Below are 27999 nucleotides of genomic sequence, written 5' to 3'. Positions count from 1 at the left end.
GTGCATCAGTAGACGGAGATGACAGAGAAAGACCTATAGTCTACTCCCTTCATGCCATGCAGGATCCTTTGGTGGCAGAAGACTGTGAGAAGATGAGCAACATGGGAACCTTTAATTCATCCCATATTCACCACAGTACCAACTCTCTCAACCTTAACATGGAGAAGGGAGAAGAGGAGGCAGCATTGGCAATGAGGGGTGGCACAGCCGGAGGACTTCTCTCATTATCCCCACATTCAGATGGCCTCCCTCCCTCTTTTGTCCATGCTCCAGCTCTGAGGAGGAGTAAGTCACAGTCAAGGCCTCCTCAGATGGTCAAGTTCTCAGAAGACACTGTGGACAATGGATATAATGATGGATTTGAGGTCAATATTAGAAAGCATCCCATGAGTGAGAAGCCACAGCGGAGGGCCTACTGCCCAGATGAGATGGGCAAAGAAAGAAGCCGCCCAACGAGCCACCATGGTCGCAACAGACAGCACCGCCGGCAAGGCAGGCACCACAGGAGTCGCAAAACCCGCTCGGACAACGCCCTTCACATGGTGCCTTTGGAGAAGGCCCAGAGGCCATACGAGCCCCAGCAGCAGGGTCTGGTAAACCCTCCTTGTGGTGCCCTGCTCCTACAGCATCCCCCACACAGGCTGCCTTTGGCCTACTCGCAAACTCGATCGGACTATATGCTTCAGGGCTCAACTCAAGGAGACCCACGGGTCGACCAGTTCATGGGTCTCTACAGAGATGAAGATGAGTGGTGCTCCACTTGCTCTTCATCATCATCGGACTCTGAGGAGGAGGGTTATTTCCTGGGCCAGCCAATCCCCCAACCTCGACCTGCTGGGCGCTACTATGCTGAGGACTACCCAACTAGGGTCACAGCCCTCTCGCCCCACAGTCATGGCTCACAGACTGGTCGCCGAAAGAGCCACCGTTCCAAAAACTGTATCATCTCTTAAAAGCTCAGACTATATTTACATTATAACCCACACCACACTAAGCAATTAAGTTTTTTATCATATGATAGTTTACACAGATAAAATCTAGGTTTTGAAAGGCAGTTCAAAACAACTACACAAAACAACCTTACAAACACTTCAGGATTCATATCATATTTTAGGCCCACATCTACGGAAAGAAGAAATCTTTGATTTGAACTGTTGAAACAGCAAAGAAAGAAAGAGAAAATAGGATGTGTGCATATAGTAACTCTTTTGTGCAAATTTGGCCTAGATACTGGGACTTATTGAATTTTAGCACTAATATGATGCATGGACTGGGAAATTTGGAGGCCTTCCTTTGGACAGTGCAGACTGAAATTGTGCACAGAGTTTGTCGGAGTGAAGACATTTAACTTTTTCATTCAGCATTTGCCATTAAGTTTTTTAAAAATGTTTTATGATCAGTTAAAAGTTTTGCAGCAATACCTTTGTGTACAGTAAAAATGGCAATATTATTGTACACAGAGGTTGATAATTAAAGTAGAAAATAGAAACTAACCAAATAATTATTTAATAATGCATAATGACATTGTATATACTAAGTTAAGATTTGAATACTGGTATTTTTTATATCCGTGGTTTAAAGAATTGTTTTTGAAGTGTATGATAAAAGAAAATGGCAGTTGTAAACAAACAGACCTCGTTAATATTTCATGAGAAACAACAAAGAAGGTGCCACTTCATAAACTGTGTTCTTCACAGTAAAGTGCCATGTAACAATGTCTATTATAACATGTATTCCACAATGCTCACTATTCACTATATGAATGGCAGTAACACCCGCATTTTCCATATTCAGCCCAAACTATTCACTACCCTTGCTCTGTCATAACCAATTGCTTTGTGATGTAAAGACGCTTGTAATAAATATTTTTCTCCAAAGCTTCAGGAGTCGTTCTGTTTCCCTGAGTTTTGAAATATTCATTTTCAAATTACATATTTTGTAACCCTCGGATTTAGTGGTGTTTTTACATACAGTAAGGTGCATCGACGACTTTTGTGGTACTGCATTCGTTTAAAAACCTGGACATTGTCAAAATCTCCCTTTATATTTCTCGATCTGTAACATGTACATCTTAGGAGTACTTATTTGTTTCTATACAAACCCTGCAAGAAGTTGCAACTCATTTGTCTCATGGTTATGAGAGTCTGATACCATACTAAAGTATCAACATAAACATGTCTCGTTGAGACATGCAATGAAACTAAGTTATCTTAGTATCTGATTTCTATGATGCTAATGTTATATTTACATTTAACTTGTGTTAATAGATCACAATAAAACCAACAAAGTTAACAGAAATCATGTTTACTACAACCTTCAGACACATTTTGTGCAAAGCTTTTTCTCAGTGTCATAAAAATAACCAAAGTTTGGGTTTGGGTGGGGGGGGGGTCAGGATATAAAGTTTGAAAAGCAAAACACAATGAAAAGGAACCGAACTGGCACTTTTAAACAGTACAAATTTATACAAGAACTTAGGAACTGTTGAAATTTTAGCAGCACCAAGTCATATCTGACTGCTACAAAATTAAATTTAAATAGCTGAAAACACAACAAAAATATTGTCTTATCTGGCTTTTCTTATTGAAAAATGATCATGATCATGCTGGAGGACTTACAAGTCTATTCTCTCAACTGAGGAAAGGTCAGAGAGTGAAACCCATGTTGACCAGTTCCATGGTGATGCGAGACTGGTAGCCATTTTTTTAACATCATTTCTAGTTGAGAAATTTTAAATATTTAATAATCAACAGCTTTCAACAGAGAACATGAAGGTAAAATGATCTATTCAAAACTAACACTGTTTATCCCCACATACAACGCACCACTACGTCCTCTATCCAGGTCGAGTTGGTCTTTAGGTTGTAGAGTAGTTTCCAGCAATCCAAAATTAATCCAAGGTATCCATCATGTTCAGCAGTCAATCCTATGATGCTCAGTCTCGCATAAATGGAGCAGATCAGGCCAGCGTGTCAGTAACTTGAGCTGTGATTGACCCCCGTCTTTGAAAGTTTATGACTGGTCAGGGATGCAGAGGGGGTGGTCGAGTCACAGACGGAGGGTTCTGGTTGCCGGACAACTTCATCCAGCTCGCTGATGAAGTGTTTGAGGTCCTCTAAGCAACGCTCACGGATCTCCCCGAGGTTCTCCCTGAGGGGAACCTGTAGCTGCTTCTCCAAGTTGGGATCTTTAGCCACCAGCATCTTCACCACCATGCCGAATGTCTCGCAGTCCTGACGGTACACCTGGGAGTGGACAAAAAAAAAAAAAAAAGCATACAGGATTACACACTTAAATTAAAAATATAGAAAAAGACAAGGTAAAAATGTGTTGCATTCCCCAGCACCAAGTTTTGACAAGATAAGTTCATGAGCCATGAGAGAAAAGGTCTTAAATTTGAGATGAAAAGTTATTTCCTTCCTGCTTTACCTGCCACCTAGGTGTAAATACTCAAGTGTCAACGCGCCTGAGCTGATCACTCTGGTGTTAACACACATCATGTAGTGTGAAAAGATAAACACATCTTCTCTTCAGTTTAATAAGGGCCCTTTATATAGGACACTATAGCTGAAGAAGCAATAAAAACTCCACTTTAGTGGTGGCTCAGAGGCTTATAACAGGTGTTAGAGGCACAATGAGGAAGAGGTGCTGGAACCTTGTTTGGGAGCTGCAATTTCACACTGAGCCTCAAATGTCTCAAACAATGGAAAGAGCCTGCCTCTTCCACACAAAGTGGTTTGATTTGACAGTTTGCAAAATACCAACAGTGAACATGTGATCCTTTACAATGATATTTTACCCCTCTGGGATTGCATTTCAGTTCAAATGATGGTAATTTTTTGGTGTCCTTTTACATCTTGTAAAAGAAGTAAGAGGTCCAGACATACTGTGGATGGCGGCTTCAAAATCTAAATGTGCATGTGTCCAAGTCATGCTAGAACAACATTTTGATGCCTATGAATTTTGCAAATTCAGGTGCAGTGGTTTGAGGGTCACTATCAGGAATAAAAGCTACACTTTAGCAATGATTGAAGAAAAACAAATATTCAAATGAGTGTTTCTTTACAAATGCAGGGATATTATTTGACCTAAAAAGATCTTTGAGGCTTAGATATGCACATTATCCCACATAAGGACCTTTTCCAAATTAACAGTGTGATGTCCCATTTTTCAACAAATGAAGTCCACATGACACAGAAAGACATCAGGGACACTTGTACCTCAGTTTCACTGAGCGACGCTGCTCTCTCCTCTCTCCCATTTTTCTCCATCTGTCCCTCCACTATTTCATAACATTTCATTCTCTCGTCAGTCTCTCTATACCATGTTCTGTCCTGACTCCGTAGTGTGCAGGCCGGATGTGTGTTTATACATGTTAATTTGTGAGTGTGAGTGTATGTGTGTGTGTGTGTGTAAAATTAGGACAGGAAGGAGTGAGTTTCAGTCATTCACCGGATACCAACAGTGGATTCTCTGCTGCAGGGCGTTCTAACTCATTGGCTTATTTATAGCTTTTCACAATGTTGCTCGAGCCGAAAGCCTGGTTGGTGTAGAGGAGAGACCACAAATAAAGATTTGCCGCTGTCAAACGGAGTTAATGTGCTTTGCAACAGCTGACGGCAATGTTCCAAAATCTGCATTAAACAAAATTATTTCCGCTGTTGAACAAAAGCAACGTACTGTATCGGCAAATAGTGAGTTCATCAAAAGTGAATGATACTTTTTAAGCACAAAAAAAACTGTCATTTTCTCCTGATGTTACTAATCAGGAGACTTCACTGAAGATTTCTAGTGAATGAGAGTGTTTCTGTCTTTATATAATGATCATTAGGTTTTTGTTTTTTTAATTGCCTCCCTCTTGACCTACAGCAAACATTATCAGCACATTGTCAGCAGCAACCAGTTTTTAGTTCTTCCTTAGTTGACCTGAATCTAACAATAGACTAAACCAATTTATAGGACAATTTGCAGTGAACGTGAGGACACAAACAATTTCAGGAAACTGTGCTAACGTAAAACAAACACGCCATCTCCTCTGGGCGTTTCTGTAGCACATATACTGTACATTCCTCATGTACAATAAATGATCAAGTGGAAGATGTTGTTACGCAACAGCCAGACTAACAAATCTGTACAAAACGTAAACTCTTGATAGCCACTCTCGCCACTGTGCTGAATTTAGAAACAACACATTGTCTTTTTAATCTTTAACTGATGTCCTATGGTCATGTTTTAACAGCTGAAGACAGTGAATTTATTTATTGGAGGAAGTATCCAATCTAGTGTGCTGACAGCAACTTCTATGAATACAGGGAAAGTTGTTTCTAAATAATGTGCTGAAAATGTACTTCCTGTATTTGAACGTACTTCCTGAGAGCCCTACCCTGTAATCCAATCAGGAAGGAAAGGAACAGTTCTTGACTGGGTGGGGACAGTCTGGTATAAGTGCTACTATCTATGGGTTTTTTACGATTTCTAAACCTATCCTTTTTTTAGACTTTTAATCCATTTTAGCCTGTTAAAACTGTATGTTGATTGTGGCTGGGCTTTAAACTATTATGTTAAGGCAGGGAGAGAAACAGAGTAAGGATAAAAGAGCTGGTGCCTCTGCCATATTTGTATCTTAAAAAAAAAAAGGTGAGTAAGGCTGGAACTGTCTCGCTTTCGGTCTTGTAGCCAAATATATTTATATTCCTCGACAAATGAAATAAAACTCCCTTTGTATCACAGCCTGCACCGTGAGGAGTAAAACATAATACCCTTTATTGCCTCTCATGCCTTGTCACTCACTATAACCAGTTAGTCTGTACTGCAGCCAAAGTCAACTTGGACAATGAGAACGGGTTCAGGTTGAATTTCAGCAGACCAACTTCACTTAACTACACAAACACACACTGAGGAACATGGTATAACGCAGCCCAGCACGATGTCTGGCCGATGATGGAAAGCTCGGCTTGTGATCTATATGAGAAGTATAGAGACAGTTAGTGTGCTTTACAGGAGCTACTGGACTGTGTGTGTTTGTGTCCGTATGTATAGAAGAGATGGCTAGACCAGATTGGGTGCAGAAAGCCAAACATCTGGCCCACACTTGTCAAGCAGCTAAACACGAGTGCCTACTGCAACAGAAACGCTGCTGCGACCTCTCAGAGCACATGTGAAAATGACTTTGTTGTTTCAGATTGAAAAAGAAAGGCTAACTTAAGACTGCGGCTATGTATTCTGGGCACGATGGGAAATTAATACCAGCCAGTTTCTTATATATTTTCCAGTGGCTGGTTGGTTTGTCTACTTTGTGAGCCACTCCGGCAGGAAACCAACCGTCATGTGAAAGCAATTCTCTCAGGTTTTGATTAGTGTCTAACAGGTTAAAATGTTTAAGAAATAAGAGTTTATGGAACTGTGACTATTTGAATCCATCTTTCTCTTTTTAGACCTGTATATGCGAATAGATTTGATTACTGCTTTTTCTGACCTGTTTGTGACAGAAAAAAGGCTGACTTCACTTCACAATGCTATGTGGTGACTCAACAATCCAGCCTTTCATGAAAGACAGAGTGAGGACTGCCAAGTCGCAAATAAAATTCATACAGTGCATGTGATCTGGATATCATAAAAGCCAAAGACAGAAATTAGATAACCATCCATTTCTACTGACAATTCCAGCTTTTCAGTCCCGTAAGAATCCTGAAAACCTGAAACTCATATCCCTCTGAAAATGGCACACACTGTTCCCTCTCATCCCTTTCATTTTAAACTATTATACTTTTTCCAGACATTAATTTCATGACTATATTTGAAGGTTATAGCAGGAGTGCATGAGTTATACTGACAATGGTGAGACAACATCATCAATAAGGCCATATTAAGATACTGTAGGACTATTCTTCATCATTTATGTCTGTAGCCAAAAAGATGTTTTGTCAGATGTAAATATATTACATCTGACATTTCTAAAAATATGTACCCAATGACAACTTTTAAAACTTTTCTTCATACCTGGATATACAAACTAAAGCTTACACAACAGAGCTAAAATGCTATATAGTTTATCTTATGAAATAAGGGGAGACACAGATGGGATAGAAAGACACAGGCTATAAAACAGGCCAGAAGCTGCCGCGTCAGCAACATTATTATGACAGCCTATAGGCTCTGTGGTGCAGCTCAATGAGAGAGCACAGAGTGTGTGCTCCAGGGTAGAACTGGCTCAGGTTTAATGGTCCCAGTAAAGCAGCGGTAGCACTCACTGGTGCAGGAATGGCTCTCATTAGATAACTGAGCAGAGCTGGAGCCTCAAGCCTGGGGTGGTTTTAGCTCTGTCGACCTCCCAATTTATTGTACGCACAAACCTATGTGCTGTCTAAGCTGTGCGCTTGTGTTTCTACTTTTGTTTATATGTTCCTGTTCCATATACATTAGAAAAGTGTTTCCATAACCCTGCGTGCTGGCCTGTTATATGTGTGTGCATTTGTTTAGATCAGTCACACTAGGGGAGAGTTGTGATGTCTGAGCCATGTGGGATATTAAGCTGGTGTTAGGCAAAATGAGGAGTTGAATTTATGCCAGTCAGGGAGTAAGGATGGGAAACTTACAAGAGCCAACAGGAAAATCCTGGTTAATTTGGCAACTAGCTACTTTGGCAGATAATTAACCAACATTTAAATAATGTGCTTAAACTGATACCTGGCTGGGAGCAGTGAGAGTGGATGGTGTGTTTTAGGATGTACCTACCACTGTGACTGGTGGACAGAAAAGTTAATTTCCTGTCTTGTTAGCAACATAATAGGTGGTTGTTCCAGTAATGCCTATCCAGTAAAATGATCCATGTGTGAGTCAAAGAACTCAAGGCCACCATATGTTTGGAAATGTATGCCAAGGTTACAGTGTATGCCATGCATGCACCAAGCTGACATTTATAGAAAAGTCTTACAAATTACTAACTTGTAAAAGAGAAGACTGTAAATGCAACAAGCTTTCCAAAACGGATAACTGGGTGTCACTGACAAAAAACATTAATTCATACATTTTCCTTGACAAGTGCTACATGAATACCGGTAAAGAATCGGAGATATTTTATCCAGTGAACATAAATGTACCTTTTCTATCTCCTGGGCTTTAGCTGCGATGGCCAGAGCTCGTCGCTCTAGAAAGTTGTCCGTAGACTTTTGGCTGTCCTCCACGACAGGAGCCACCAACAGTTCCTCTTTTTCTCCTTCTGGAGGATGGTTCTCCTCCTAGAAGATAGACGAGAGGAAAGGTGAGTGCTAGCTTTTAGGAGTTAAGTAAAGTGGGCACAACAGAAAATTTTAAACAACAGTTAATGAAACAGTTTTAAAGAGTCTACAGCCATGCTGGCATCTGTACTGAGCCTGTACTTTGGAACAGCAATGCTTTGAGCTAAATGCTAATGAGTGCATGCTAATATATTCACAACGACAAAGCTAACTTGATGTTAAACAGGTATAATGTTTATAATGTTCGTTTTCTGCTTTTATTTATTTAATTGTGGTATATCACTGTCTCCCTGGGTTTTCTTGTATGTAAAGCACTTAAGAAAAGTGCTTTACAAATAAAGGTGGTTATTATTATTGTTTTCTTAGTTTAGCATGTTAGTACATGATGTGTACAGATGAGGCTGATGGGAAAGTCAGTTTTGCAGGCATTGGGTCCTAAAGCAAAGTATTGGACAAAAATAACTTTGATCTGATGGTGGAACTAAATGAAAAGTCAGGGGATCATTTCAGTGATAATAATTCATCCTGAGGAGAACATGAATGTATGTACCAAATTTCAAGGTAATCCATCAAATAGTTGATGAGATATTTTTACTACAAACCACAAATGTCAGCCTCATGGAGGCGCTAAAGGATGTCAGGGGTTCATCAAAGTCATTAGGAATCATCCTCTGGGGACCAAGAATGTCTGTACACAATTTCATGGCAATCCACCCTGTAGTTGAGATATTTCAGTCTAGAGCTGCAACCATTAGTCAATTAGTTGCCAATTATTAAATTAAATAGCAACTATTTGGATAATTGATTAATTGTTTTGAGTCATTAAAAAAGTCCAAACTCTCTGGTTCCAGCTTCTCAAATATGAATATTTTCTGGTTTCTTTAGTTGTATATGATAGTAAAATATCTTTGGGTTGTAGACTGTTGGCTGGGACAAAAGTAGTGAAGAAATCACCTTGGGCTTTGGGAAACAGTGATTGACACCATTTTCTGGCATTTTATAGACCAAACAACTCATTGATTAATCAAGAAAATAATTAACAGATTAATCAATTGCTGCAGTCCTATTTAATCAGGACCAAAGTGGTGGACTCACTGTTTTCATGACAAAGTTACAAAATGCTTTGTATGAATACATCAATACCATCATACAGAGAAGGCCAACTCCATTAGTGCCCATTGCTGATTAAAGCCAACTCAAAACCATTTCCTGAACAAAATCAATAAACCATGATGAAAAATGAAGTAACAGTGCTATTCGACATGATGTAGAGACCAAGAAATGTGAAAGGACATGAGTCAGCATCACAGATAGTCAGCACAATACTATGACCTGACCTACTGACTGTTTAACTTCAAAGGAAAGATATGGTTGATGAGGCATGTCAAAGGATGAAGATAAGATATACTGAAGTAGTGGCTAAAGCTACAAAGCCAGTGTATACTTTGTGGAACCTGGGTGCTCGGGACTTGTAGTTAGATTAGCAGTTTAGTCAAGGAACTGGAAATAGGAATTCTCAAAAACAGCACACATCAAATCCTGTGTATTGACTTAAGTTATCAGTTAAATGCAAAATTGAAGAAATGGACATTTCAGCTGTTTTTATAACTTAAGAGTATAGGAAGTATAGCCAGACAAGCCATGATGAGCCATCTAATGGGTAGACTGGAAACTCTAGTACCCTTAAGTATTACTATGAACGCCAAAAGAAAGAGCAAAGGGGAGAAACGAGGCCAACTTGGATCACTGCTCAATTTCTTTTGCTCATTTCCTGATACTATTAGAGTTTGAAGGCCAGGGAGCAGAACTGCCCAGCCATGACTAAAGTCCACTCATACATTAAGTCACATTAAATCTCTAGATGACTGAGGAAAGAAATTACAGGAGATGGTACATCACAAAGCCGAGTGTGGTCTAAAATAAAAGCACAACTCATAAAGCATCATCCAATTATGCCTCCTTCCATTTCCCTCCCTGAAGCTATGCTTGGGAAAAGTCCAGTGTGTGCGCTTTGTGCACGTATGAAGGATCTGGTTTGTCAGTCTTCAGCCTCCTTGGTCTCAGCGAAAAAAAAATATCCCTGTCTGAGTCTTTCACTTCAGCTTACTGGGCACAACTCAACCTGGAAGGGATGCTAGAATCTCAATACAAAGCTTGGCAGATATTTTCTATAGAAACTGGACTACTATTAAATTATGTCAATCTAGAAGTATGGATATTTTTTGCAAAACTAAAATCGAATAAAAAAGTTATTAGGCCCTCAGTACTTATTCCTACCAGTTTTAACTGCTGGACCATAAACTAGCATTTAAATTTATGAGTGCTTTTTAAAAGTTCTCTTAAAAACTGTGTTATGTTAGAAGAGAAACCCACTGAACAACCAGTATTTTTTATTGTTTGGTGGCGTTCCTTTTTTCTGTCTCCCTGTGATAACCAACCAAGCACAACAGGGAAAAAGAAGTATTTTGGGGTCATTTCCTCAGGATCAAGGGCTCATTATCTTGCACTAACAGTCAACAACCATAGATGAAGAAATCCACAGTAGAGTAGAAAAGGCACCAATCTGCCCAGTGACAATCTCAACCAGTAACAAATAAATGTTTATGAGCTAGTTTGCCATATGCCTATGTCTTCATTAACTCAAGTAAGCCTGTAAGACATAGAAATTGATACACCAAAAAAGTAAAATATCTCCTGGAACACACCAAATATCACAAATCAGTGATATCCAACTAGGACGGGACAATATGGGAACAAATGTCACAACAGGTTTTCAACTTGTGTGATCGTCTGACCATGACACTGTTGTAGCAATGCCCCCACATCACCAGATTGCAGCAATAATCTTGGTCGGTAAAATATTATCGTAACTGACAGGAATTTGTTGCCTCGGGCAGAGATGAAACCTTTCGGTGACCTTTTCGGTTACAGGACATGCTCTCCACCCTGTAGGCCACCCTGGCTCGCAGCCAGAGCCGGAGCTGCTCTTTGGGTCCCCTCTTTGGTCTTCTCTGTCTGGGATGGCTCCAGAAAGCCTGTGTGTGTGTTTGTTGAATCTCCACAGCAGGCAGTGGCTGGGGCCATTAGTGCAAGCTTTACTGGGGGCACAGCACAGGCCTTTCATCTTGGCCAAGGTTATGGGTTTGTGCCCCCAGAACAGAGAGAAACAATGCACCACAGGCTAGATCAAACACTACAAGCAAAAGCAGCAGTGTGTATGCGTGTGTGGAGGGGTGGAGCGCTTTGTACAACTTTCATCACAGCGGTTGATTGGGTGGCTCTTACAGACATGCACATTAAGAGGGAAGGAAAGGACTTCAATGTTTTATCTTGTAATTTGTGATGTATAAGCATGTACAAAGACATCCAAGTGCCCTCTATGCCAAATCAAAAGGATGATCCAGTGAAATATGGAAACATTAAAATTATCTCAAGGATCTGCTAATGAGCTAAGCAATAAGACTTGGTTGGTTGGACATTTAAGCATTTAAGTATACAGGTCTAAAGGCGTTTTCATCGATGCATGAAATTTACAAGTTAGGCACATCATAAGAATGCCTTGTGTCATTGACTCTCCATTTCATTTTTGGCAAATCTAAAAATCCTACAAAGGCAAAGTACAGTAACTACAGGAGCAGTGATGAGAGGGGGAAAAAAAGAGGGGATTTAAAAAAAAAAAAAAAAAGGGCTGGTAAACGGTATAACAGCCTAAAGAGGCATTACAACCTTGTTATGTGCATATTTTACCACCAAAAGCATTTTAACTAGTTTATTTTAAGAAAATAAACTGGTTTACAGTTCACATGGATTCAATGTATCTCTTTTGCTAATTTTATTCTATTTGTCAATTATATACACACACACTGAAATCAAAATAACATGTAATTAATTCATAATTTGATAGATTTACATACGTGTTTTGAAAGTAGCTTAACCCCACCAAGTCGCATGTATTCAACTGGACTTAAAAGCTGACATGTCAGTAACTGCTACATTGTGAAGTTAGCTACCTTTAGCAGGAGTTTAGCTGGGTTTTTATTTTTCCTCATGATTGGATTTAACTGTTGCGTCATTAAATTATGTGGAATAATAAACTAAATTACCAAGATGGCAGCTAATTAAAACTGATATTTTTCAATTATAGATAACAGCTAGGGAAAAATAAAAAGTAAATTTAGTTTTAGCTTTAGCTAGGACAAGCTGTGGCTATCTCTCCAACGAGATTACCAAGCCAGGTTGTAGTTACTAGCACCAAATAAAACACCAAGAAATCAGTTTCCAGTCTTAACTCATTTTTGACCAAATACGCAGTTTAGAATGAGCTGATGTGCTTATTCGGGATTGAACACAGTAACTAACCAGAAAGGGATTTGCTGAAGGACATTTGTTAGTTTGTTACTTGGACATGACATGCTGGCTGTTGATACATATATAAAGGCCTTTCCCATGACCCCTATGTTATACATCAATTTTTCGAAAGCACGAGACCTGCTACATCTACCAGTCTCAGCTACCAAACACAGTCAGTCGTACCCTTAAACAGAGAAAGGAAACGATTGTTCATTGTTAATGGTCTAAACACATCCCAATGAGTTCCATAGGGACTTCTCCTAGTTTTGCGGCTAAGATCTTGTGATAAAGTTATGACTCGGGCTACTGAGTTAGCCTCTTCACTCCTGGGTGGCCGTACCCCAACCCAGTGTGCCTAATCACATCTGATTCTATTTACACTCCTTTGCATGGATGGAGATGGATGATATCAGCAAAATGTACTATTATTTACAAAGTAGACAGGAGATATCTACATTCAATATGTACTAAAGACAGTAAAAAAAATTTTTTCTTTCAATTAAAACAAGAGCACTTAAGGTACTTCTGGTGACACTTGAGCCCTTTTCCCTCCATCATTACAAGTTCTTTGATTGAAGTTTGCTTATACCACAGGTAAACAAAGCACAGGCCTTATGGCTTTTATGCTCTGCGTGAGGGCCACTTTAAAACCCATTAACATACTTCAATGGGACTAAACACTTATTAGAAGGATGGAATTTAAGAAGTTCCAGATGCATTCTGCTGTACAGTGACAGGGCGGAGTCCATGGTATACAATAAATGGTATGTTTCAGACTGTATGCTTTTTAAAGACAAAAACCACACTTGAGGCCAATGCTTGAGTTATATTCTCACCAAATCTGATGTAGTATGACAACCCGCATTTTGTCAGGCAAACTGAGTAAAATTTCAGCTAAAAATTAACAAAAAAAAAGCCCCCAACACAATATTGCAGGCAGATATTTATGATTATAAAGTCGTTCTTTTCATCTAAGTGAGCTCACCTTGTTTGAGGTTGCACTGTGTGGAGAGCCTTCTCTTGACAGGCCAGGAATTTTGTCTGGAGAGATGAAAAACAGACAAAGTTTGACACAGTGAGAATTGAGTGAGGGGCAGAATTAATGTGAGAAAAAAAAGAAAACGATTAACTAGAAAGGAGGAGGATAACATCAGGAATCAGGAATTCGATGGGAAAAAATGTCAATTAGTATGTCTGGAAAGTGAGTGAGTATGTACTGTGTGTGCTTTTAGAAATCAAAGCTCTGTAAAGGTGTTGATGTTTGCTTCCAGGATCCAGACAGGTACCTAGACTAGAACATCTGGAACAATCAAGAAACAGATGCTTCACTATCGTGCTCCAAACTCCAGTGGGTGGATTCACTGCAGATTTCCACTTATCAATGAGATACCACATCCTCTCTCATCAAATCACTCACTTTCAATTTGTTCTAACTTCTTCTCTAGCAGTCCTGCCTGCCACAGGCTATAAGCATGAGCACCACACAAGGCTTTATAGCCAACTAGAATGTGCATTTGAAGAAAATGCATGTGAGAGCTGGAAGCTGTTAGCTGCTGCTCCCAGCTGCCACTGCTGCTACTGCTGCACACTGCTGCTCCAGCAGCAATTTTTGAAATCTTTTAGCATGACCAACAGATGAAACTGTATCGAATGCTACTAGAGCTTCCCCCTAATAGTCAACCAAACCATTAGTCTATGAGAAAAGTCTTAGTTGACCACGTTTTCATTGGTTGGTTAATAGCAGGTGGGGCTATTGGTGCCATGCTTCAATTAGCTGTGCTGTGGAGAACTTGTGTACCAAGTTTCATTTTATTAAAGACAACAGAATTGCAGAAATGTCATGTTATAATATTACTTAAGTGTCCCCTCTGGGCAGAATTGTATGAAATATTAAACACTTATGCAACATTGCTGTTTGCAGAACATTCCCGAATTTGGTTGCAATCGAATTTAGCATTAAAGAGTTATGGCCCATTAAGTGCATCAGGCCATGCCTTCATACTTTTTGTAACCAATTACAGACAAATAGTAAGTGATACCCAAAAACGGACTCATAAGTTGTGTTCGGGGTCATCTAAATATACCAAAATATACCAAGTTTAGTGAAGATTAGATGAAATATGTGCCAAGAGAAGCACAGAAAAATCCAAAATGGTTGAAGAATTTTATCGGTGCAAATGGGCATGGCCTATCACTCGACTCGGCTTCATCTAGGGAACACACTATGCAAAAATTGTTCTGCTATGCCTCACGGTTCATAAGTTATTAACCTAAACTTTAAAAGATGTGATAGCTGACCACATGGTGGCGTTATAGGTATATTGTTTTAATATGTTAAGCATTTTCACAGGGGGCAGCTGTTCATGAAGTATGAATACTTCAGCAATTGCAGTTGTTGAGATTTCAACTTTTAAACATTCCTCCCATAGACATCCATTATAAATTTTAATAATTTAAAAAAATCATTGAAACATGTTAGAATAAACAAAAGTAATAGCATAAATCTCCAGAAGATGTAAGTTTAGACACTAAAATGAAGTTTCAACAACAACAAAAAAAGGCAAAATAAAAAAAATAAAGATCGACAATAACAATAGTTTGAGACTAAGCGGCTCTCACACTAACTAACCCAGTCTACTAACAAATTATGAACTCTAAAACCCAGCCATGAAACAAAAACACCCTGTTGATGTGGAGGGTTTCCCCTTCAGGAATATCCATCAGACATCCAATCCCCGTTCCCTCTTCTTCCACACACGACCTAGTGGCATCTTTATGAGGCCTGACAAAGTGGCAGACAGACCAGGGACGAAGGCTGGCTGCTGGACACATTAGAAACGCTCTCTGTCTCTCTCAGGTTACCCAGACTGGGAATAGGTTAAGTTTAACGATTGTAACCTTTATATATTTCTGAAACAATTTCTCTGCGTGTCATCTCATCTTGCTTTTATTCATTTCTACTAAAAACTGGAGGAAAAGGTACAGAGACAATACAATAACAATGTATAATATGAGGTGAGAGAAGTGCTAAAATCGCCCATTTCTCCAGCAAACATGATAAAAAAGTAGAAATCCACCACCACATGATGGCTATTTACCAGCCAAGGTGGCTAACAAAGTATTATTTACCACCTTTAAGTCACCACATGCTGGACTGCAGCTAACTTTTCTAACCTGTCGACAAACAACTATGCTGAACTGTACTTACCAGTCATCTTGCTCTGAGAATAAGTCTCTTCATACCCTGTAGGAAGACCAAACCGTAAGGTCACTGGCTGTATACATCACAATAACTAGGCCTTTCTGATCTCACAGCAGTCTGGCAAGCAAACTCACTGCCCTGATGCTTCTCTAAAAATATGACTAACATTATGCTGTTTTTAAGTTACAATCATGCAACAACTCATGTCATTTTGCCACATTAGCATGATGACATTCCCAGGTCCAATGAGCTCACTTCGTGAGGAAAAAGCAGCACTCAAAATGGAGATTTTAAGAAAGGAGATAACCAGCACTCAACATGGTAACATACCCAAATGAAACCGTACTAATTGTGAAAAAAAATGGAGCTTGAGAGGTTAAGATCTACAAAGCCTACAAACAACATGCGGTAAACAAGGAGATACTTCAGCACTTCCATATTTTACAGTCCAGTTAATCTAAAGGTTTATTGTTGGTCTGCTGGGAAATTAGTTGTGCAAAGTTGACACACAGTATATATCCAGTATCAAAAATATTAAATATAAATCTGAAATAAAACAGGCATTAAAAAGGAGGTGTTATTCTTAGTTAGCAATGTAGATGTACTGTATGTCCTAATGTTTGCATGCAAGTACATTATTGTACAATGTTGACCTGGACTGTAAAATCCACTGTTCCTACACATTATCCTTATTTACACTGAGAACAATATAGATCACGGATCCATAACTACACCAGTGTGTTGCTCATTTGATCTTGACAATAACTTTTAAAACTTCACATATTTCCTTGGACCTAATAAGAACAATGTCATACATTTACAGATCAGTGTAGGAACAGTTGAAAGTGCTATTGTACCTCCACAAACAGGTAGTAAAAATAGCATTCAAGAAACCCATCCCAGCACAGTCACCTCTAGGGTAATTAAGAAACTAAATTCATGAGGGAACCTCATTCAGACCTGGGTGACAGAATATCAGTGTCAAAAAGGACACTTGAGTTTATTGTGGTTGGAAAATGTATGGCCTTTTTTTGTTTTAAAATTGCTTACTATGAAAAGTATGTTCAAACTTTTAAGTGTCTACAGGTTTTAATTGTTCTTGTCATCTATTCTTGTATCCTTCTCAAGAAACTCCTCTATGGAGACATCTTTGGAGTGCAGGGAGACATCGTTTCCTTTCAACATTTTTCTGACTTGACAAGGATGCAAGGACATATGCGCGTAAAAACAGATCAGCTATTGTCACCCAGGTCCCGGCTTGTTCACACGGCTCAATGTACAGACCCAAAGTGTCATGTCCACTCTGTTGAGGAAAGAGCGCCCCCCAAAGGTGCTCAGAAACACCTGCGTGTCCCTCTGAACCGTCCACACCTGAAAAGCCATTCAGCCAAATTATCAATCATGGATAGACAGAAAATAATAAATAGAGGATGAAAAATAAGAGAGACCTGGTACTAAACAAAGGATTTACATTAAGGGTGGTTATTCACACACACATGAAGCAAGGCCTACCTGATCTTTTTTAAATTTTTCTTATTTATTTTTGTGCTGTTTATCATCTGCATGAGGTGCTGCTTTTAAAATGACTAATGTTTCACTCAGTGTGTGTCCTCTTTGTGAGTTGTCAGAAAAGAAATGAGTCATGAATAAGACTATTTTGACTCTAGTTATACATCTACATACATCAGGTTGCAACTAGTCCATCTGTTAGAGAGACCAGAACCAACGATTTATTCTATTTTATGTTACTTTGTTGAGTTTATAAGATGTTAAAAATCATAAAAGAAAATGCCAAATACAATTTCCCACAGAGTCTTAAAATGTTGACCTATTTTGTAAGATTAAGAGCCAAAAACACAAAAATTTTCAGTATTTCTGTGATATATAAATTCTCACATTTGAGAGACTGGAACCAGTCAGCCATTTGAGATACATGACTTATGCATTAAATCAATAGCCAAAATATTTTGTGATCAATGTTAACTGATATTTCCAGCACTTGTTGTGTGTTAAGTTTTGTGAAAAAAATTATACTTGACTTGTACCATTTTAGGACTATTGTAGGTGCCGACTGCACCTACAAATCTAAACCAATTATCAGGCTAATTTATAGTTTTGGATTTCCTCATGTGCCATGGTGGGCACAAAGGGTTTTAAAAGAGCTCCACACTGCATCAGGGGAGGGTAAGCTGTAAGAATTCTACATACTCTTGCCTTGTTGTGAGGGAAATGGCAGGCTTTTGGCTCTATCTGGTGAGTAGCCTCTGCTGCTGACGCTGGAGCCGGAGCGACTGTGGGGGGAGCGGGCCACCTCGCGGCGGACAGGAGAACGCTCTCTGAGGGGAGGGAATGGAGCTGCTTTTCTCCTGTAATGGTCTCTGTCCTCCCTGAAAAAAGCAGAGGGAATGTGAGAAGCGTCTAAAAGTTAAGGTGCTGTATGAATGATGAATTAGCTTCTCTTCCCTATCTGACATAGCCAGTTCCAAAGCAATATTCTCCACAACTGGTACTTTGCCATTTCAGAGAATGTAAACACAAGGTCTTCAACCATTTCTATTTCTGTGCTAACAAAGCACAATGCTGCCATCTAGCATTTTTAAGATCACTGTGCAGAATCAACGACACACAAGTGAGTCCTTGTATTGCTGTTGTAACCCTCAGTATGTCTAAGCAATGTTGATGAGTAAGCTGCAAACACTTGGGCAAAGAATGCTTTGATAATGATGCCCTAAGCAGCGATAAAAGTATGTTTTCATCCGTACCCTCTGTCCAGGTTAAGGATGGCTTGCACTAGTGTGTCTTCCCCACTCTCTGGGAGCGATCTGGGTGCTGGGTAGATGCCCTGGTTTCGCACACTATGAGGAGGTGGTGCACGGGTGCTGAGGGGATAAAAAATAGAAAATGCGGCTCAGTTACTGGTAGCCAAACAAAAACTGATTTTTTAACACAACAATCAAATTTGGTCTCATAATACCATTAGTGAACATACAGTTCTGCCAGAGTTATTTATAGGTAGAGGTGGAGCTCATCCAATAGCCAGACAAATATTTTAAAATGAAGGCATAACCATTTCTGCCTCACTCTATCATGAGTTGAAAGACTTAATTTCCCTGTCTCCCTACTGAGTGGTGAATCTGGTCAGTTTACTTCCTATCATGACTTTGCTACTGTATACAACAGCTGAAAATAAAACCATGCTAAGTGTAGGTGTTGTAACCCCCTACCAATTTCCAGTGCCAATACTATCAAAAAGGTATAATAGCTGAAATTAACTTTTTACATGTTGCTGACATTGAACTACATTTGTATATGGAATTCATAAAAATTAGGAAAAACTCCCAAATCATGTTTAAAAAATTCTCCAAATTGTTCCAAGTTTCTACAGATTTAATATAAAAAAACAACAACAAATTATATGAAAATATGGAGCATCATCTGTTTTGATTTGACTGTAGTTTGATGTAGCGGACACCATTTTCTAGAGCGACAAGCTGAAATTTTTATATCACCAACTTTACAAGCAGGTGAAATAAATGCGGTTTGCTAATGTCATCTATGGTCAGTTAGCGATGGCTTTGCCCCAATATAAACATACTTGTACCAAAATAACAGTGAAACCAGAGGCAATGATTTCTTATGAGTAAAACCTGAAACTGAAACTTCTGCAACCAAATCTGTTGCTAAAAACGGATGCTGTTCAGTTAAGAACTCTGAACAGTCGTCTAACCTGTAACAGTAACAGTGCAGAGCCAGGCGAGCCTTGAGACTGCAAAAATTGTGAATATGAGACAGGGCAATATAGTTCAGAGCAGACCATGATTTATGATTGCTACCATGTAAACAGGGATACCTCCCCTGCCTCAACACAGGACTTGCTCCTTGATTGTACCTGGCTGTCCAAAATGGTAACATCAGAATTTCCTGAGTGATATTACTTATGAAGTACACCTTGCACAAATCATTAGCTCCCTTAAAAAAACAGCATAGCAAGCAATAGAGGAGAGGAGAGGAGAGGAGAGGCAAAAGCAGTTTACCCAAACTCCATAGGTCGTCCTGTGTGTGGATCCTCTCTGGGTACTCTGTAAGGATAGTCCTCCTGTGACACAGAGTGAAGAAATGTAAACATACAACAAGAAGTCAAAGTGACCTTCGTTGACACTTTTTCTTCATATGATTTGGTCGAGTCCTACAATATTAGGATATAATATAATAAAATAAAAAAAATCTAAAATGACTCCCCTGCAGTTTATGTAATAATAGCTCTAATATCATCAAACTAATTAGAAAAATATTAAATGTGAATGTCAAGACATGGGGTCCATTCCAGAAAGCAGCTTCAACAAACTCTGAGTCTAACCCTGAACTCTCAGTTGATTAACCCTGAGGTGGGAAACTCTGAGTTTTCAGTTCAAGAAAAGCTGATCAGAGTCAGTTCAATCAACTCTGAGTATGTTCAGTCTGAGTTAAACGTTTGTGTGGTGAATGAAAAAAAGCCATCATCAATAGAGATTCAATAACCACAATTGACAATGGCAACAGGTAAATAAAAGGCGTAGAGATATTAATGCATGTGTATGTGGACCTTGTACATTTATATTTAAAAAAAAAAGAGCCTGAGTCAGAGTGGAGAAAAGTGTCAATAAGTTAAGACAAAGTTTTATTCAGTGTTGTCCATTAATTCATAATTTAGCGGACTTGCATTTCCTTAATGGATGATAAGTGGAATCTGACAGTATCAGGCTGTAGCCTACATCACATTTTAAACATATTTGTTCTGCTTTAACCTGACGGGGGCAAAACACAGGAGGCAGCAGCTGAAGATGAAAAATATAGTTAAAGATTTAAGAGATATATAAATCAAAGACATAGAAATCTGATCCAGTATTAATGCGTTTGGTGATGTGCACTTAAAAAAGGCGTCAAGGTTAAAATACAGTAGATTTTAACATTTTAGATCTCTATTTGTATATTAGCTCAACAGCATTCAGTGATGCTGCTCCATCCTGCTCACTCAAAAATATTAACATATAATCTCCAACATTATAGGAATTTATGTTATGTTCAGTACAACCAATCACATCATGAGTGATAGAGATAATTATTCATTGATTCTACCTACATGTCTAAAGCTTCATACCAATTTTTTAAATTTAAACTGAAATTACACATTATGTGCAATAAACATTTCAGTGCAGGAGCTGCTCTAACAAACTGACAGCTGTCTTGTGTGCACAGAGTCACAGTGTTATAAAAGAAGGACATGCAGATGTTTTATTCTGAGCTGAGGCTGAATTCACGATGTGTAATATTTGAATGTGAGGGCAAAAACCACTGTTCAAAGAAATGATTGATGCGCATAAAAAGCAGTAACTTTAAAAAGTTCTTGAGTAACTAAAACTCATATCCAACCAGGATTTTGATTCTGATAGACATTAAACCTCCGCTAATGAATGTGAAGGTTTACAGGTTCACAGAATACGTTACCATGGTAACTAACCCAGAGTTTTAGTTACCTCTCTTTCTGGAATTTAAAACCCAGAGTTTCCCTCAAGTCAGAGTTTTCACTAAACCCGCTTTCTGGAATACACCTATGGTTGCCTAAATTTCATAAGACATCTACTCTCAGGAAAATGTCCATTAGCTATAAAGAAAAATCAACTAGTAATGCAGCATACACAGTGTTTGAGATGTGATTTGAAAATATTTCAACTTGAACCATCAACTATAGCGCCCTCAGCTGGCTAATTACATGTGTACATTAAACCAACATTATTCTATGCTGTTGCAAAATGTTTGCAACTATACACAGTGGTTCATGTGTATAATGATACTTACTTGCATTACCTTTGTTTTCATAGCTATCTACTATATCAAAAGTTTCAGTCAGTCAGTCTTATGTACATTTTGCACTGCCTTGAGGTCTATGGACTAATCATACCTGTGTGCACTGTTGCAAAGTTGGTTGTACTCAAAGAAGTACTACATAATAGTGTCCTTTATTAATTAAAAAAAACATATGACTACGTTTGTTGAAGTAACTTGACTTTTAAGTTTTTAAGTTTGAATATCAAGATGGACTTGTGCTGAGATTTGACCTTAAAACTCACTCTTTAGCCCATATCAAATTTTGGACAAACAGTGACTGAACATGTGCTTCTATTTCTTTCATTTCATTGTATTTTAGTTTGTTAAATGATGAAATTGAATTTCTTTTTTTTGTTTGTGGCTAATTCTTCAGAGTTGAGACAGTCCTTGGGAGTTCTTAAGATCATCTACCATTCTTTTCATCCACTTAGTTTATATGCTAAACAACAATGCTAATTGTATGACATCGATGTCCTCACCCTCCTTGAAGGCGGGACACCTCTGCGTTCAGCGGGGAAATGAAGGTTGTCACCATGGTAGCCCCTCTGATCTTCGCCATGGTAACTGCGAGGACCACCTCCATTCGGGAAAAAGCGTGGACCTCCTTCGTATTCATACCCGCCACGGTTGTAGTCATCTTCTGGCCTGCCAAAGGGGCCCCTCCTCTCCACCCCTCCAGCTCCTCGTGGGTAGGGTCCCTACACAGGGTGGGTACATTATATGATTTGACATTTTCAGCTTAACTGTTTTTAAAAATGTTGCTGGGCTGGGCTAACTTCTCAGTTATGTTTCTGCCAGAAAATCTGTCTGACCTCTGAACCTCTGATAAGATTTTTCCAAATGATGCAACCGATGTCATGGACAGTGAACATCATGCCCAGTTTTATTTTTTTTATCAACTGCTTGACGGTAATGTTGACGAAACTGCTAACTGATGTCTGCACTGCTTCATTGTGCAATGATTAACTAAAATTACATAATATATAGACATCTGCTAACCAAAGTAGATACTGTAAATAGATTTAAATTACATTACATTTTTCATTTAGCAGATGCACATATGAGACTGATACAACACAAGCAAGGATCTAGTCAGGAGACAACAACACGAGTAAGTGCCACAAAGCTTAAGTTTGGGCCTGATAGGACGTAGATGTCAACAGGCAGTGCGACAAGGCAATGATAAGGGTGCATAGAAGTATGTTTTTTTTGGGTTTTTTTCTCTCCCTACAGTTCATCAAGTGCAGAGGTGTTCGCGAAAGAGCTTGGCCTTTCGTCTTTTCTTAAAGATTGAGAGGGACTCTGCAGATCGAACAGAGTTTGGTTACTCGTTCCACCACCGGGGAACTACAGAGGAGAAGAGTCTAGCTAGTGACTTAGGGCCCTGTTGTGGTGGTGGTACCAGGCGCCTTTTGTTGGCAGAGCGTAGTGGGCGGGAGGGAGTGTAGACCTGAATGAAAGAGTTCAGGTAGGCAGGAGCCATTTTAATGAGATGTTCATTTCAGCTAGTATCAAGTTGTTTCTAGTTATTTTTCTGGATGATAGTGAAACCAGTAGCTACTTGATAGACAGACATTCTTTATAGTTGTCCTTGTACTTGTGTACTTTTGAATTTGATACAAGGTCAGCAGTGATATCAAGAGAAGAAAATAATACCATGAAATGACCTTTCACTGAAACAATAAAACTATATACTCATGCACAAACATACTCTCACCGGCCTCTCCGTTAAAAAGCGTTCATCATACACCTCTCGTATACTCCTCTCTCTCCTGTACGTCACTGCAAAAGGGAAAGAGTAAAAGATGCAGTATGCGTTGTACATGTCATCATCCAAGGGTGGTGCCACAAAACAAATAATACAAAAATGTTTCTGTATTCATTGGCTGTGTCTTTGTTGAGGTAATCAGCAAACTTCTTTGAGCATCAATATTCCAGTAAAACATAATTCACTACATACGATATATTCAAGCTGATTACATAGGAGTACCACTACACAATTTTGTGTTTGATTATTTGCACTCATTCCTTGAGTGTAAGCATATTGATTCTAGTTTTGGCTTCAAGGTAACTTCTCTTGTTAAAATACTTTTACAATGAGTAAAATAAAATGTTTATTTGCATGTGCCATTTGATAGGAGGTAAATGTGTTCATTTTAGGTGTGCAGTATTACATTAGTGCACTATATAGTAAAGTGTCAGTCAGTAACTTACTTTTTGACTTCTCTGAAACGGCTTGATATAGAGAAAATAAGATCTTCAACAAAATCTGTAAAGAGATTTCAAAAATAGTGTTAATACTATACCCTTAAAGTTTCCAGACAACTGATTTGATAATATTTCCCTTCATATTTTAAAAAGGTAAAAAAATAAGATACAAAAACGTGTCTTCTGTCAGTTACGTGGAAAACAAAAGCAGACTCTGTTTTCGACAATGTATGAAAAAAAAAGTAAGATAAGGAGCACCGTTTTAACCATGAGATGTTATCTGGCTGAGGTTACTTTCTGCAGACTAGACTGACCTACGGGTGAAAATCCAGTTGACCAACAATACTCAACAGAGCACCAACTATGTAGCACCCAAACACCACTACATAAGTTAAAATAGTTACAGCATTTTGAGTTTAAACGAATTTGCCATAAACTAATGTAGAACCGTGGAGAGCTGATGGCTAGCGTTGCTAATTAGCTAGCCTCCATATATGCTGCAAATACACATTTTATTTAATGAGGGGAGAGGTTAACTAATCGTTACTGCCACAAAAAATCCCAAATAAATATTTACTGTGAATTGTAGCCGTATATATACAAACATTTATAACATTAACGTGAAATTTATGCCAAAACAATCTTACCTTCTTCTATCGTTTAGTTAGCCTAGCTTTCCCCGGTAGCTACATGGACAGCGGCATTTTTATTGGAGGAAACAAATGCGTCATCTCATTGCGACGTGCAGACATGGCGTTTGTCTCTGTTTGCTAAACATTAGCTTCATGCAAATGTAAAAAATACAGATTATAGATATTTTTCTGACGGTGGAGGCTGTGGTGGTAAGTCCTTTGGTTGCCGTACTGAGCTGGTTGAAGCAATGTTAAGTAGAGATTACTACTCGCTAGCTAACTAGTTTCCTGTACAGAAAATATTGTTATGATCACTTGTCTTATTTTGTCTTCCAGTGCGTTATATGAATCCAGCATGAGCGGGGGTTTGGCACCAAGCAAAAGCACAGTGTATGTGTCCAACCTGCCGTTCTCTCTGACCAACAATGACCTGCATAAGGTAATTTAACTATCTGCATTGGTTAACAGTTTAAAAATGTTAGGAAAGTTGCTCTTGTATGGCCAAAAAAACCCACAAATGAGAAATTCCACCATGGACCCCGGATCTAAGCAACCTAAACTGAAACCGACCACTTTGTCTCATTTCAGCTATTTACCAAATATGGAAAAGTTGTCAAGTGAGTAATGTCTCCGTCATAACCTATTTATATCGTTATTATAATGTGTAAACCATATATTGTGCTGAAGCATGTTATTCCTTCAAATAGTGTTTTTCATAGTGCTGACCTTGATGGTTTGGGTTAGGGTTTTATTTAGATTAACATAAGTTTATGGTAAGGCATCACAAAGATGAATGGTTGGGGGAAACAGACTATGACGCAGCATAAACAAGAACACATAACCCACAATTAGGTTCTGAACACTTAAATTCAGTAATGTCATTTACAATTTGTAAAACAGATATTAATAAGTGTCATGCTTATTTCAGGGTTACAATTGTAAAAGATAAAGACACTCACAAGAGTAAAGGGGTTGCGTTCGTTCTGTTCCTGGACAGAGACTCAGCTCACAATTGTGCAAGAGCAGTGAATAACAAACAGGTGAGTCTGTGCTATCCTAATTGATTTTCAAATAGTGCATTTCACTGAGCATAAGCTAAAGTTTGAAAACACTGAGATGTCTTTGTCTGTAGTTACTCTTTTTTTTAAGGACTTCTACCTTTGTGTTTGTCTCCCAGCTGTTTGGCAGAACAGTGAAAGCAAGTATTGCCATCGACAACGGGCGAGCAGCTGAGTTTATAAGGAGACGTAACTACACAGACAAGTCCAAATGTTATGAATGTGGTGTGAGTACATATTTAATAGTCTTTGTCCTGTGAGAGTTTAAAAAATGATGCTTGCTAATGTAACCCAATGTAATGTCTAACTGTCCCTCCTGAATAAAAAAACAGTAAGAGTCTCAGTTTTTCATTTATGTTAAATAAGTTATCTCATTTTGTATCCACTTACAGAGAGTTGTCAGATGTACCTTGGTCATTTTATGATTTCTTTCTGTGTTTTTAAACAAAATACCACAGGATACAGGACATCTGAGTTATGCATGCCCCAAAAACATGCTGGGAGAGAGGGAACCTCCAAAAAAGAAAGAAAAGAAGAAGAAGAAAAAGCTTCAAGAACCTGAGGAGATGTAAGTATTAAGATATTGTGAGAAATCACCTTATAATAAGATGTGTCATTTATTTCTAATTCCTTCATCTTTACCCTTTTATTTTTTTCTTACAGTGAAGAAGAAAGTGAAGAAGAGGGAGAGGACCCAGCCTTAGATAGTCTAAGCCAAGCGATAGCTTTTCAGGTAAATAAATAGCCAATGTATTGACATTTTTTGTCTACATTGTTACAAGTATGGCATTATGATTTACTTAACTATATTCTGGAAAGTTTGCATCTGATGTGTATGCATGTGGCCAAACCATAACTTGCAGCATCACTATTCAAAGGCATACATATTACCTCAAAAAGAGGATGGATGATTTTGCACTCTTCTAGCATTGACATATTTCTTTATTCTTTTGTATCCCTCCAGCAAGCTCGTATCGAGGAAGAGGAAGTGAAGCAGAAGAGGCAGGCAGTTTTGTCGCAGGAGGAAGAGGCTCATCCCTCTACATCTTCGGATTCCAGGAAACCAAGGATCAAAAAGAGCGCATACTTCAGTGACGAAGAAGAACTCAGTGACTAATGTGTAATAATACACAATTTGGACTTCAGCAACAAATTGCTACACAGATACGGATTTAGTTTTGTAAGCTGGTTTTGTCACAGTGGGCGTGTTAAAACATTCTTCTTTAAACATTGATGAATTTTTATTTCTTGTACAGAGAGCTGAGTCATTTTTATGTGTCTAGATTCACAGTATGATTGTTGTGTGGATGGATTGTGTGTGTGTATGTGTTTTTGTCAGTTAATAAAACCTTGTTTCTTAATGACCAGATAATGTGATGGTTATTCCAGGGTTAACCGGAAAATCAGATAAGGAATGCTGAAATAAAAAGAGGGTCTCAAACTTCAGTCTTGATCCTCGAAATAGATGATGACAAAACAAACTCACTTCATGGGCTGTTTAGCAGCTGTTCAATCAAATGATCTTCATCAGCATTTAAAAAGAGGTTTATTTAGTAACTTTTTTCCAAGTCTACGAATGAAAATTAGCAAACAACTGATTTTGGAAATTAATTTTTATCATTGTATAATTTACTGTTAAGATTTTTATATAATATGATGATTATTTTCTCTATAAAATGTTCCTGCAGTAACAATCTGTTAAGTCTAAGGTTGTGTATTTTATATGATCAACACAATAGAAGGTGATATTCATAATATTATGTCCAGTAGATAGAAAATGAAGTAACGTATTGTCTTTGTAATAATGTTGGGTAACCTCTTTTTTACAGGGTCAAACTATCAAAATCATTACGACCAATTTTAAACCACCTTCAGTGGCTCAGCTGGCGACACAAAATCATACAACAGCCAGCATGCTGCATTTAAGGTTTCCAGCTATAAGATCCCATCGCCGGGAGAAAATACAGATCCAGTTGGTTGTCCTTCATATGAAAAGCTTTGGGAATCCCTGGTTGCCTCAGTCTGCTCAGTTAGGATTGTATTTTTGATGGTCGCTTCTTGCGTCAGCAGGCAAATAAAGCCAGGGATTCCCCGATGATATGCGCCTTTGATCTAAACAGCTGCGACATTTCTGCAATCTGCCAGCCAAAGGCGAAGAGGCATACATGTGAAAGGATGTGCGGTGAGCTAATGTGCGTGGGACTCCTGTCAGCACACTGCTGAAGACGCAACATTACTGTGTCTTTTGCTGCGTTTAAGTGCTGTCGGAAATTAAATAGCTCATCAGAGAAATAGGCTACTGGCTGTAAAGAAACATGTTTCTCTTAAATGTGACAACTGATAGTAAAATCATGCACTTAAATTATATATGTCCTAATTAATCAATCATATGTTTAGCTTCGTGTATTTCTTGTAATTTCTGTTTTAATATTCCATTATTTGTTCCA

The 27999-nt window shown here is 38.6% G+C and overlaps 3 protein-coding genes across 10 annotated transcripts in view; 2 read left to right on the top strand and 1 right to left on the bottom strand.

Moving 5' to 3' along the window:
* LOC137176208 (prickle-like protein 1) overlaps nt 1-1883 on the top strand; it is a 30961-nt gene extending 29078 nt beyond the window's left edge. For both annotated transcript variants that reach the window (XM_067582346.1, XM_067582345.1), the window contains exon 8: nt 1-1883. In XM_067582346.1, the coding sequence (XP_067438447.1) occupies nt 1-953 (953 nt within the window). In that variant the 3' untranslated portion in view covers nt 954-1883.
* A 405-nt stretch (nt 1884-2288) lies between these two features.
* pphln1 (periphilin 1) lies at nt 2289-24604 on the bottom strand. 7 transcript variants are annotated; one of them, XM_067582348.1, is made up of 12 exons: nt 24510-24604; nt 23869-23923; nt 23366-23436; nt 22134-22352; nt 19824-19885; nt 18552-18668; nt 17998-18176; nt 17074-17160; nt 15796-15831; nt 13573-13628; nt 8100-8237; nt 2289-3245 (listed from the first exon to the last, which is right to left on the bottom strand). In XM_067582348.1, coding segments are annotated over exons 2-12 (1239 nt in total). In that variant the 5' UTR covers nt 23870-23923; nt 24510-24604; the 3' UTR covers nt 2289-2972. The 7 variants fall into 7 exon arrangements, with proteins under 7 accessions (XP_067438449.1, XP_067438451.1, XP_067438450.1 ...); XM_067582350.1 differs by having other exon boundaries at nt 18004-18176; XM_067582349.1 differs by having other exon boundaries at nt 23372-23436.
* zcrb1 (zinc finger CCHC-type and RNA binding motif 1) lies at nt 24594-26924 on the top strand. The gene is made up of 8 exons (XM_067582355.1): nt 24594-24704; nt 24831-24933; nt 25083-25111; nt 25423-25534; nt 25672-25779; nt 26011-26120; nt 26216-26285; nt 26517-26924. Exons 2-8 carry the CDS (start codon nt 24850-24852, stop codon nt 26667-26669), a joined length of 666 nt encoding a protein of 221 aa, XP_067438456.1. The 5' UTR covers nt 24594-24704; nt 24831-24849; the 3' UTR covers nt 26670-26924.
* The last annotated feature ends 1075 nt before the right edge of the window (nt 26925-27999 follow it).

This window comes from Thunnus thynnus, chromosome 23, assembly GCF_963924715.1.
Source record: "Thunnus thynnus chromosome 23, fThuThy2.1, whole genome shotgun sequence".
Taxonomy (NCBI): Eukaryota; Metazoa; Chordata; class Actinopteri; order Scombriformes; family Scombridae; genus Thunnus; species Thunnus thynnus.
Note: the sequence above shows the minus strand (reverse complement) of the source record. Positions and strands in the feature narration are given on the sequence as shown.

Excerpts from the sequence above, each read along its gene's own strand:
- pphln1 (XM_067582348.1), bottom strand. Across the intron at positions 18,669-19,823 it reads GGACGACCTATGGAGTTTGG|CACCCGTGCACCACCTCCTC; the intron begins GTAAACTGCTTT and ends TTATCCCCTCAG. Across the intron at positions 15,832-17,073 it reads GAGTGGACATGACACTTTGG|GGTATGAAGAGACTTATTCT; the intron begins GTCTGTACATTG and ends GTCTTCCTACAG.
- zcrb1 (XM_067582355.1), top strand. The coding sequence starts at position 24,850 with ATGAGCGGGGGTTTGGCACCAAGCAAAAGCACAGTGTATGTGTCCAAC. Across the intron at positions 25,780-26,010 it reads CCAAATGTTATGAATGTGGT|GATACAGGACATCTGAGTTA; the intron begins GTGAGTACATAT and ends AAAATACCACAG. Across the intron at positions 26,121-26,215 it reads CTTCAAGAACCTGAGGAGAT|TGAAGAAGAAAGTGAAGAAG; the intron begins GTAAGTATTAAG and ends TTTTTCTTACAG.